This window comes from Thalia democratica, chromosome 5, assembly GCF_965202585.1.
Source record: "Thalia democratica chromosome 5, ktThaDemo2.hap1.1, whole genome shotgun sequence".
Lineage (NCBI taxonomy): Eukaryota > Metazoa > Chordata > Thaliacea > Salpida > Salpidae > Thalia > Thalia democratica.
The window spans coordinates 75,926,995-75,939,360 of record NC_139169.1 but is presented as its reverse complement, the minus strand read 5'-3'; the positions used below and the strand labels follow the sequence as shown (position 1 = coordinate 75,939,360).

The window sequence follows — 12,366 nt, the reverse complement described above, 5'->3', positions numbered from 1 at the left end:
TAAGTATTACTTTGTTTGTTAACTTAACTCTTTTGTAAGACTAAAAGAGAAGTATCAACAGTAAACAAGTCAAATTAAAGAAAAAATTATTTGTTTTCACTCTATTTAAACACATAATTTAGTTTATTTTTTTATTATTTATTCAAAACAGAGGTCAGAAACATTTCATATATAGAGAGTCGTAATAAAAGATAACTTTTCATACTTTTCTTTAATGATCCTTTAAAACGAATTAACAAATTGTAAGTCTGAAAAATAAAATAAATAAGAAAAGTAAAAAATTTTGTTATCTGAGTTTAGTTTTAATCAAATTAAAATTATTAAAGTAGTTTTTAACTTAATGTTTTGTTTTAAATAACTTTTTTATTTTAAATATTTATATAAATAAGTTTATTTTAAATACATTTTTAAATACTTATTCTACGAATTTTGAATGTAACATTATATGTGAATTATATAAATAAATACTTAAAATTATCATAGTAAACACATACAATAAAAAAAATTTTAGGTTTTGTAAAAATAATGAGATTGCAAACTCAGAAAATTTTAATGATAAAGGTCTCAAAATAAGTTAAGTAAATAAAATACTTAATAACTGAAATTATAAACTCAAATTTATTATTTACTAAATTTACATTGTTTAAAATCTTCAAGGACACGAAATTTTAACCTGTTTAAACAAACTGCTAAACTTAAAAACAAAAATTGGTAAAATAAAAAATTTAATATGACAAAAAGCTATAAAATTTATTTGTTTTGTGGTTAATGTTTAAAGAAAAAAATTCAATCAAACAAATATTAAACATAAGTTGTTTAAACAATGTTAATATCTTTGACGCTAATAAAACATTCGAAGCTGTTAAACTTTACAAGTATTTGTTTAATTACTTTAAAATTAAAAAAACTTAAATTTATTAACATTTGAAAAAACATTTGAAGGTTTGAAAAATAGTTATAATAAGCTTAGTTAGTTTAAGAAGATCTGTGAATTAACTTTAGTTGTTTAAAAAAAAAATTGTATTTAAAAACTTTTCCTTAACCAAATTCATGCACATAATAAAAACAAACTTAAGAAAAAGCTACCAAGAAATCTATAAAATAACGCTTGCGTTTAGTTTACATAATTAAACTTTCGTTGGATACATTTTTCATTAAATGTTTTAAATACATCAAATGTTAATTCTGTAACATAAAGGTTTAAAAACTCGCAACTAGAGTTTCAGGTGTTTTATTTCTTATAAAACTTATAGTTTACACCATCTCTACTTTTAAGCTGTCAACCGATGTAATGTACTTCTTGCAAATGACAATTACTCGATAATGTTTTGCTTTCTAATAATTGTGTTAACAAATCGATTCATGTAAACAAGAATGTTCAACTAGTAGACAAGAGATTAGAAAGATACAAATTTACAGCTTTCAATGTTTATTAGCAAATATGTAGATTTTACTAATGAACTTTAACTAAATGACAAATTTACTTTTTAATATCTACTAATGATAAAATAATAACAAGTTGAAAGAGTTATTTTTACAAAAAAGTTTTTATGAAAAAATAAAAATTATAACATTTTATACTAGTGAAACAAATATTAAGAAGAAATAAATGAGTGAAAATGTTAAAATCAACTGAATTATTACTTTTAACTATTGGTTAAATTTTTTATATAGACTCAATTTGTCCGAAACAATTTAAACTAAGATGCGTGAATAAAAACAATTTTACCTTTGAAGATAATAACAGTTAATCAATTTTTTTAATTAAAACAAATTTTTAACGTTTTTCAATGGCTGTTTAAAAGTAACATACAATTTTCAAGCGCTTAAATCAAGTTTTTAAGTTGTAAATTAGGTATTTTATTTTATTGAAATATATTAACACGAATATACAAAGTTATATTAAAATTTTTATAACATCATATACATTTAAGACCAAACAATTTCACAAGCTGAAAGTTTTCAAGTGTTGTACTACTTATTAGGTGTTTCTAAAGTACTTAACTCCCTTTTTGCTAAATCCACATAAATTATATATTGTTAACAAACACAGCATAATTATTCTACTTGTTTTTATAATAACAATCTTAAAAAGTTCTTGTTAATTTCTGAAAAAACTTGAGTCAGCAGCTGCTAATATAAAATTTTGAGTTGTGACTAACGAAACTTTTTAAGACGAATTAAAATATTTTTATTTTAGTTAATTTCCGGTTTATAATTAAAGTTGTTAGCGCTTTAAAGTACTATGTCAACGAAAAATATAATTCTCTTTAGTTTAACTTTAAAAAACAACTAATTCTTACAAAAATAAACTAAACTTAAACCTTGTAACTTAACAAAATATAAAAAACTATGTACAAAGTAAAGTTTAATTTACATTATAAAAATGTAATATGTCGAATAAACTTCATAAAAGTTGTTGCAAAATAGATATTTTTAGCTACTAATATTAAATTTGAGTTAACTAATTCAATTTAAGTTATCATTTTTTTAATAACTTAACATCTAAAACGAAACATAAACTGTTTACAAAAGATTTAAGTGTTTTTTGTAAACGGATTATTTAGTACTTGATTAATTAAACTGTTTGAACTTGCAACTTAAGAGGAATTAACAATTTTAAATACGATAAAAACTTACGAGGTATAAACTAAAATAATCGGTTTTAACTTTGAAATGTTTAAGATTAGCAAACAATTTACATAAACAAGTTAGACCGAAAATAGACTTTACTGGATAAAAAAAAAAAAAAAGATTCTTCATTACTATTTCTTTTCAACTGTTTTAAGAATTGTTCAGTATTAGTTTCTAATAATGGGTACTACAAAGTACGATACATTAATTACCTGTAAACGTTTATTACGTTTTAAAGTTTTTATAAATCTTAGCAAAACAGTAATAAAATTAAGTGTTTAAATAGTACCTGTTTCAAAATGACTAAATGACTGATATTTGTGTAATCACTAAACATAGACTTAAGCTAATATAGAGAAATGAAACCATTAAAGTTACTTATTTAAATTAACTTTAAAAACTGAAAACGAACACCTAAACAACTAAAATATAAACATTCTTGATTGTTTAAAACCTATAAGTATTAAAAATAGTCTAATATATTTTACAAAGTGGATTTAACTTAGAATATAAAGATATAAATAAACTAATTTTTGTTTACTTTTATAAACTCACTTGATAAAATCTTATCAACTAAACGTTTATAGAAATAATTTATTTTGTTCTTTTTTATCTTTAACGGATGTTTGCGATGTTTTGTTTGTTTTAAAGCTTTTTTATTTGATAATTTCTAAAAGATCCGTAAAATGAAAATAAGCACGTTTTTATATATTTACTGATTTTCAAAAGTAAATTAATTAAAGTAATTAACTCAACACTTAAGATAAAAAAAAGCTTAATTTGTAGTAATATACATAGAATTAAGTTGCAATTGAATTCTGGTTTGATTAAAAGTTTATTCAGTTTAAAAAGCAATGCTTTAAATACAATTATTTCATACTTTTTTTCAGAAAATTATAAAGTTCAAAATGAAAAGTTAATGAAATTTGTATGATTGTTAAAGTATATTAACGTATAACTTATTAGTGATTTATAAAACCAAAACTGATAATGTTTTATAAAATGTAAGAATCATAAAGTAAAAATCAACTTAAAAATTGTATAGAAATGAAAAAATATTGATGAGCTTTTTGTTATAAAAAAATATGTATAACAAATCTTTGTGCATGTTTAATTTTGTATAAATACCAAAAGCTCGAGATAGAAGATTAATTTTAGTATACTGCATAGTAATAATAAAACATCAAAGACAATTACATCCAACTATACTTAAATAAACCGCATAAAATATAAAATATCTATACCTTCAATTATATAAAATTGACTAATAAGCTTTATGAAAAACACAACCACGTTTAGAGAACAACATTTAAAGCTAACGTGTATAATTAAACAAAATAAAACTGATTGTTCAACTAAAACTACAATATAAAATCTGGTATTGACCTTTTTTAAGAAAAAGAAGTAACTTCTTTCCAAAGATTAGCTTTATTTTTAGTTTAGGAATAGCTTAAAGCTTAGTTATTTATTTTGTAAATCGGTATTTTGACTAAGTATCTTTTAGTTTAGAACAATTTCCCGGCGTTAGTTTCCACTACAGTCTAAATTCAATTTTTCTTGATCTTGTAATAGTGGCATACTCGAATTTGCGACATTTCTCAAACTGATCATAGCGTTGTAGTAGTTTAAAAAATCTTGGTTTTGTCTGTAGATACAATAACTTAAAGATACTTTTTGATTATACACAAACTTTTTTTTACAAAAATAGGTCAAGTTCAAAAATGCAAGAAATAACGCTCAAAAACACCAATCCCTACACTGATCAAATTTAATTGACAAAAATAAAGCATTTTATTTTCAAGTTTCTAAACAACAAAATAGTTTTATAATCAAAGAGATGAGTTAACAAAACATAAACCTGGTTCCCTGAAATTTTTGATGTGTGTTAGAGTAGGCATTTGGAATTGTAGCTTTAGCAATTGAAGTATTATAAAATGGTGGCGAAACGTTAATATTAGCATTAGAAACTGATGGCGGAACAATCATATTTGCATTAGAAATTGATGGCGAAATGTTCATACGTGCATGGATCATGTTAGAATAAGCTGAAGATAACACCAATGCTCTTGCTTGTTTTATTGACTGTTGTTCTTGTATCTGAGTTTTATAAATATTAAGAGGAAAATAAAAAAAAACAATCAAGTTAAAGCTTGTTGTTGATTTAAATAGTTAACATTCTTCTTTACATAATAACCAATCTTAAACGTAGTAAAAGTAATATTTAAATTGAAATAATACAAACTAGATTTACCGGAAATCCAAGCTGAGAGTTTATGAAAAATGGTGTTTGAGAAGAACTTTGATTACTATTAATTTCCATTTTACCTCGTCCGCGAGATCTGTTAGTTTTGAAGGTTTTTTAAAACTTAATGTGAACTTTATTAAAGGTTTATTAGATTCATCAAAAAAATAAAAGAACAATTTATTTTTATCGGTAGCCATTTTTTAATTAATTTAATTTTTTTTCATAAATATCTTAAAGTATTGTCTTTGCAAAAATGTTCTGTTTATTTTATAGTAACGTTTAAGGCTAGCTAATTTAATATGATTTCAATAGTGACAAATCGACTACAAAAGTATTAATTTAATCAAAACATACTTTTGAACAGTTTGAATTTAAGTACATACACAAGATAATGATTAAGTTTAAAATAAAGAAATTAAAAATATTTATTTTTTGTATGATTAATGTTCAGATACACTAACATGCATTTACTAGATTTTAAAAGCTATTAAAGTTCATGCAAAGTTAATAGCTAAAATAAGCTTTAAGTTATGAATCACACTTTTAAATGTTTGTGTTAGCAATTTAACTATTTCAACTAAAATTTTATGACTGTTTATCTATCGGAAGTAATTACTTACAAATGTGTTTATTTTATAACTTTTAAACAGCTAAATGCAAATTTTGAGTTTTTAAAATTTCTTACTCCGAGCGTTTATTTTTGTTTTTTTCTTCGTATTTTCGCGGCCTTCCGCGCTTCAAATGTCGTCCTGATACGAACTCATCATCGTCAACTGTCCAGTAGGATCCCATGATGTCCTCACATCTTCGAAAGCACTTATGCAGCGACAAATTTGTTCGAATCGCGCTCTGTATCGTACAAATATACTCCTACTTGTTTCTTTATGTATCGCTTAATTTTTAATTTAAAAATAAAGCTATAAAATATAGTTAAATTAAAACTTTTTTTTGTTTGAAATACTACTGGAGTCATTGTAACTACATCATTTCTTATAGTATGGTATATATACTTAGACAAAATAGTTATATGGAATTTCCTGTTTTTGTAAGTTTAACCTAAAGGAGCACGTTCTTTTTGTACTTTAGCTTTTATTTTATATCATAAGTAAATTTTACTTTAATAGTCAAAGTATAAAACATTTACGAACAGTATTACAAGAGTCAAACTTAGTTTTGTATTTAGATTTTAAACAAAACTAACAAACTAAATATTTTTATTTATCTAGAATCAAATCGTAACTTAAATTATATTATTTAAAGTATAATTTTAAGTAAACCTACAAATTATCAGCAAAAATTATGTATTTTTGCTAAATGCATATTTTCTATATAAATTTTAAACAATACTGCTTTAAAAAAGTGCACAACTTCTATTTCTTTTGGCTTAACAACAATTTACTGTTTAAAACGTTATCTCGGTAGGTTAATCATTCTAGAAGCAAACAGTTTATGATTTTTATTTGTTATTGATGCAACATTAATAACATTCACAAGTGACAAGCATAACTTTTTGAATCATAACAACACTAAGCATTAACTGACAAACTAGATCTATGTGCTCTAAACAGACAATCACAATTTCACTTAAAAAACAAATGCGTTAGTGTATGGCAGAGTTTGATTTTGTTGCCTACCCTTGAGTGAGCTTTTGGGGTCTTCTCTTTTGATATTCTCCCTCGTCTACGGTCCAAACAGCTCCTTTTACGTCCTCAACTCGAATGAAACATTTGTGGAGCGACAAATTGTGTCGAACTGCGTTCTAGCAGGTAACATTTAAGAAGTAGGAAAAAAAAAATTTATCAAACTTTTTATTAGGCAAATATGTTGTTGTTTAACTGACCTAATCCTTAGTTTTTTAGCAAAATAAATTCGTAGTTACAACTTTTTGTTACAAACCTTCCATGTAGGTCCATTCTGCCTGAAAAAGCAAAACTTGTTTTGAAACCAATTGTATATTTCATTCAGTGTCATTTGACGTTCTGGTGTTTGAACAATTGCCTGGCATTAAGAGTAAATATAATTTGTAAATTTAAATAATCAAAATATAAACATAAAACGAAGTTTAAAGATATTAAAACTTGAAAACTTACTTGTCTTATAAGTTGAGCATATGTATGTTTTGGCCTAATAAAGTTTACTGCGTAGTATTGAGCATTTCTTTCTAAATCTTTATGAAAGAAATTGTATTAGTTATCTCAATAGCATTTACAGCAGATTTTGATAATAAATTTTAGTAATTTTTACATTAAGAACAAAGTTTTGAGTTTGTTTTGTGTTAATTGTTTTACTTAATAGCTTACCAGTAGAAATTTCATCTTCATTCAAATGAGCTGAATAATTATCATTACTTGCAGATTGTAAAAAGCTGTGATTTGTTGCTGAATTGTTGTTTCGCTTCAGTTGCAACACGTCTTTATTTACGTCATCACTTGAAGTTGAATCGACACTTCTGCAACCTTCAGTATATTTGACAACTGAACTAATTTGTTGTCCGTCAATTACGTTCGACACGCTCGAATGACCACCAATTACGTCACAGTTTGGTGTTTGTTGACAATTTGCACTCTGTGAAAATTTTTTTTTAATCTATCTTAAACTGAATAAACATACGCTGATTTTTTTAAATACTACGACTTTGACTTGCTTAATTTTGAGCTGCTTTTTTAAAACGGAATTCAAAGTTTCTGTTATAAAATAACTTTTTTACAAACATAAAAATAAACTTCAAATTAAGTATATATTCATTTTTTAAACTTTTACTCAAGTAAACACTTTTTTAGTTCAACAACTTTTCACACTAAGTTACAATCTTAAAATTTTTAGGAACTACTTCGAATCTCAAGGTGTTTTATACAGTAAAGGCGGGAAAAAGCAACACTTAAATAAAAAGAAATGTTAAGACGAAGTGACATTGATGATAGTCAAAAGGTACTTCATAAGTAACTAGATACTTGAAAACACAACTTACTACTAAACTCATAATATTGGATTTTCTGTGTTTTTTTTTGTATATAAGCGTCTGTAAAGTAAAATTTACACAACAAAAAACTTGTTTAGATAAAAAAGTAATTTTACCTCTATTTTGTTTAAGTTTCTGTTGTACGATGTTAAATCGTGTTGAGAACTTGTTGACATATCTTCAATTTCTAATGATTTGTTGTTTTGAGGTAAACAACTTGTCATTCTCAATCTTAATTTTTCACTTTCTCTTTCATCAATCTTTTTGTCGTTTTCGTTACATGATTGTTGTGACTTTGTTATTGAGGGTTGTTTGTTTGAATTCAGATCGTTACAAATTGGTTTTGTCAGTTCACAAAATTGTTTCATAGCATTGTACAACTCTTTTGATTCTTTAATCTTTTAAGTTTAAAAGGTTTAGATTTTTAAATTGTAATTGCATGCTAAAAATTACAAATTTGTTTTTATCAGAGCATTTAACGAAAATATATAAACAACTGATTATGCTTAAAAAACTTTTTTTTTTCAATTTACTTTTTTTTTGTATATTATTTTTTCAAGTTAACCTGAAACCAAGAAACAGTTTTTGTTCCAATAACTTCTTTGTGTTAATGTTTTATTTTAATAGAATTTACATACACGTACTAAATAATGTTTTTTAAGAAACCTGACGTTGCAAATTTCTGATGTGATTTGATTGGAAAGCACATTGTTCTCTGCTACGTTCACTCCAAGAATGATGTTCGTACAAGTGTCTGTTCAAATTAATTTCAAAATATAAAACAGTTTGATTTTAGATATCAAAGTGGTATTCTTAGATTTTGATTTATAATTGTTTATACTTTTCCTTAACTTAAGTTACCTGTCAAAAAGATAAACTAATGTATCATTTATTCTTCAATTTTATTTCATTAACTTAAGTTATACTTCAAAATTCTACGGTTAAGCTACATCTAACAAAACAATTACTTTTTGAAGCTGTCAATATCTTCAAATTTTTGTTCACATTCGATCCATTGACACTTTCCGTCGGCGTATAATGACTTTATTGAGCATGCAAATGTGTCATTACTACACTCGTTAATTGTTTCTATTTTGTTTTCTTCAACTTCTCTTCTATGTGGACTTACGCCATTTGTTTTGTGAAAGTTGTTAGTTTGGCTGTAAAAAAAAACTAAATTATTCTTTAATATTTTGGTTTAAAATTTAAACGGAAAAATTATTCAAAATAAGAGTTTATACTTATGAACGTGTTAAAACTTTATGCAAGTTCTGTTATAAGTTATAATTTTGTAATTTTTTATATTTTATACAGTCACAACAGATTATTATATTTACTAACCTAAATAAAAGATGATTGATATTACTTGATGATTGTGAGTTATTTAGTTGTTTCTGATTATAACTTGCTGTTGTTGATACTTGTGAATGTGTTAAGTTTCCATTAGATGACGTTTTATTTTCTCTTGAGAGCTGTCCTAAACATTGAAAGAATTTTCAAATTTTAAGTTATAATTAAGAAAGAAAATTCTAGTATAAGGTTAGGTCTTTAATTAAAATATACTACCTATTTGAAATTTAACATGAATTAACTGCTTTTGGTTAAAAAATACTTACATTAGTTGTTGATACATGTTTACATAGTTAATTAGATATTTAGTAAAATTTGTTATGGAATGGTTTTAATATGGCTAAATAAGACTACATGCATAACTAAAATATACTTAAAATAAATAAGATTTGTGGTGTATACTACTTAAACAACTATAAAACATTAAATGTTTCGATATTAATTAAACTTTAAGCTTTTTTAACCTTTGAGTAGTTGTAATGCAAGTAATTGTAATTGTTCTTTACTAAAGTACTGATTCAATTCTTCTTTATTTTGTTGTTTACCATTTTGTTCCATAAGATTGTTCTAAAAAAGAGATTTTTAAATTTCAAAATACTTGAGAAAAATTCGAAGTTAAAAGTTATTTATCAAATGTCAATCCAAAGTCAAAAAATAAAAGGAAATGGTAATAAAGGGCCGCACCTGTTTATGTACTAACAACAACAATATCCAACTAAAGTAGAATAAAAACAACAAAACACAAGCGGACAAACAATAACAAATCTATCAACAAGTATTTATTATTTTGTTATAAGAGCACTTTTTTTGGTATTTTGGTAGGCTACACTGCTTTTATTATTCAAAACTATGTTGAATTTTTTTTCAACAGCAGTTGGTTTTAAAACTGATTTTAAACTTTTAACATTTATTAGTTTATGTTTTACTAGCCTAAAAGTATATCAAATATTATTACTGTTTATTAAATTAAAATTTACTAGATATAATTTTTATTTTTCTATTACATTTTAATTTTCTTAACTTTTAACTGTATAAGCTTTCTTGAATTTTACACATTAACTAAAACTTAATAAACCTCTCTAGATATTTCTTCAGAAGCTAATTCTTCTCGTTTAAACTTTTTATTGAGTTGATTGTTGCAATTATTGTTGATAGAACTTTCATCAATTCTTCGTTTGTTGCTCACATGTTGAGAGTTGTTGTTGAAATTGTTATTGATATTATCATGCAACTTGGTTACAAGGTTGTTTGTTGCAAACAAGTTGTTGTTATCAAAATGTTTGTTGTTTGACAAACTTATTTCTTTATTTTGTATGTTTGCTTGTGATTTTGTATCTTGAATGTCACCTTGACTAACTGGCATTTTACTGATACTTTTAAACATTTACTGGTTTTTACTTCTACAAATGTCAGAAAAAATAAACAAAATTATAGGTAATTTGGACAATAAAAACGTTCCCTAAGTACACAACGAGTTTAGTTTAACCTTTTAACCTCATATATTGTTTTACTTAAACATTAAATTAAAGCGTTAACGTGTTTAGTGCCATATTTTTACAAAAAAATATTGCTTGATATTTTATTTTGATGTTTAAAACAACAATATAGTCATTTTATCTTTTTAATGTAAGTAATAAAAACTATTTTTTAACTAACAATTGTTTAATTATAACCTCTTTGCATTACTTAATGGAAGAATTAAACACTGAAAACACAACTATTGTACAATCAGCTTATACTGAACATACAGCTTAAACTGAAAATCGAAAAAAAAAACTATTCAGTATACTTTAAACTGAATGTAAGCGTTAATTTTTTGATTGTTTGCATTTAAAATGAATCACAAAAGATGATATAATAATCTATCAAACAATAAATATTTACACAGCCGAAACCTGAGCTAAATGATACAAAAGACAATTATAAATCATAGAACGACTTTAAGTGCAATTTATGTAGTTGTTTGATTTACTTCCGTTATAAAACACTTATCTGTCTAGTTGCTAAACAATTCAGTATTGACTAGTAAACACTTTAGGTAAAAACTTAAGTATTGAAAAAGTGCGAAAATTATAATCCTTTTTTTTTTTTGTTTCAGTCACTGTTTTGTATTAAAATTTTAAAAGTTTTCAAATTTTATTAAGATTTTAAATACTTTATCTCAATAAATAAACAAATTTTGTTTAGATAATACTAATAAAAGACATATTTTAGCACTTTTACTTAACAACTACATCAAAAAAATTTCTAAGGTTTTTTTTTCGCACTGCTTTTACTGTAAAACAATAAAAAAAAACAATGTTTCCTTAAGAACTACAACAAATTTACCTTTTAAAACCGATAAACAAAATAGAAAAATAATATTTTAAAAACTTTAGTGTTTATTTCGAAAATTTGAATAAACTAAACAATATTGTTAGCAATCATACTTAAAAAGCTTGAAATAAAAATCCATCAATTTTTTATAAAGTACTTAGTTAGTAAATCGCGCTATTTTTACAAAAAAAAAAAACAATTATGAAGAACTAATTACAAATAAAGAAAAATATATGTGGTGACTGAAATTTGGCCAAAAAAAAATTTTAAGCATAGACATTTAATTATTATAACACGTACAAAACATAAAAAATTTGTAACTCTTTAAAACCCAGACACAAAATGTTCACAACGGTTTTAGATAATAAAAAAATTACAAATTTACGTATTCTATTTAGTCAGCTGTAGTTAACTGTCATGTAGTTAGCAATTATTTTACAACTCACACGAGTATATTTAGCATGACGAATATAATTGTAAAGTGTTTAACTAAAAGTTTTTTCTCCTTATTAACTAAAATTTTTGATCTCAATTGGATTTTTAAGTGTTTTGAAAAATAAAAACTGCAAAGATTCTGTTGTGTATTTCTTTTTATTTGTTGAAAAAAACTCATTTTTATAAACAAAAGTGAGCTGTATTAAAACAACTTTTGTTAATTTGTTCAGGTTTTTTTCAACTTAACAATTTAGTTGATTTTACGGAAATTAAATAACTTTATAAACTCAAATGTCTCTTATACTGCATCTCTAAAAAAATTATAGTTCATAAATTCAAGTAATAAGTTGACGTTTAACTCAAATAACAGTATTTTCTCTAAGTACACAAAATGTTAGTTTAACCTTTTAAACTTTTTTATTAAATT

General features: G+C 24.2%; 1 protein-coding gene across 1 annotated transcript; it reads right to left on the bottom strand.

Annotated features, from left to right (window-relative positions):
- Positions 1-3,938: 3,938 nt before the first annotated feature.
- Positions 3,939-10,577, bottom strand: LOC145836902 (uncharacterized). The gene is made up of 13 exons (XM_082944675.1): positions 10,264-10,577; positions 9,653-9,755; positions 9,180-9,315; positions 8,807-8,998; positions 8,505-8,592; positions 7,955-8,236; positions 7,180-7,444; positions 6,970-7,046; positions 6,776-6,877; positions 5,565-5,728; positions 4,886-4,973; positions 4,493-4,731; positions 3,939-4,279 (listed from the first exon to the last, which is right to left on the bottom strand). Exons 1-13 carry the CDS (start codon positions 10,570-10,572, stop codon positions 4,159-4,161), a joined length of 2,166 nt encoding a protein of 721 aa, XP_082800801.1. The 5' UTR covers positions 10,573-10,577; the 3' UTR covers positions 3,939-4,158.
- Positions 10,578-12,366: the final 1,789 nt, after the last annotated feature.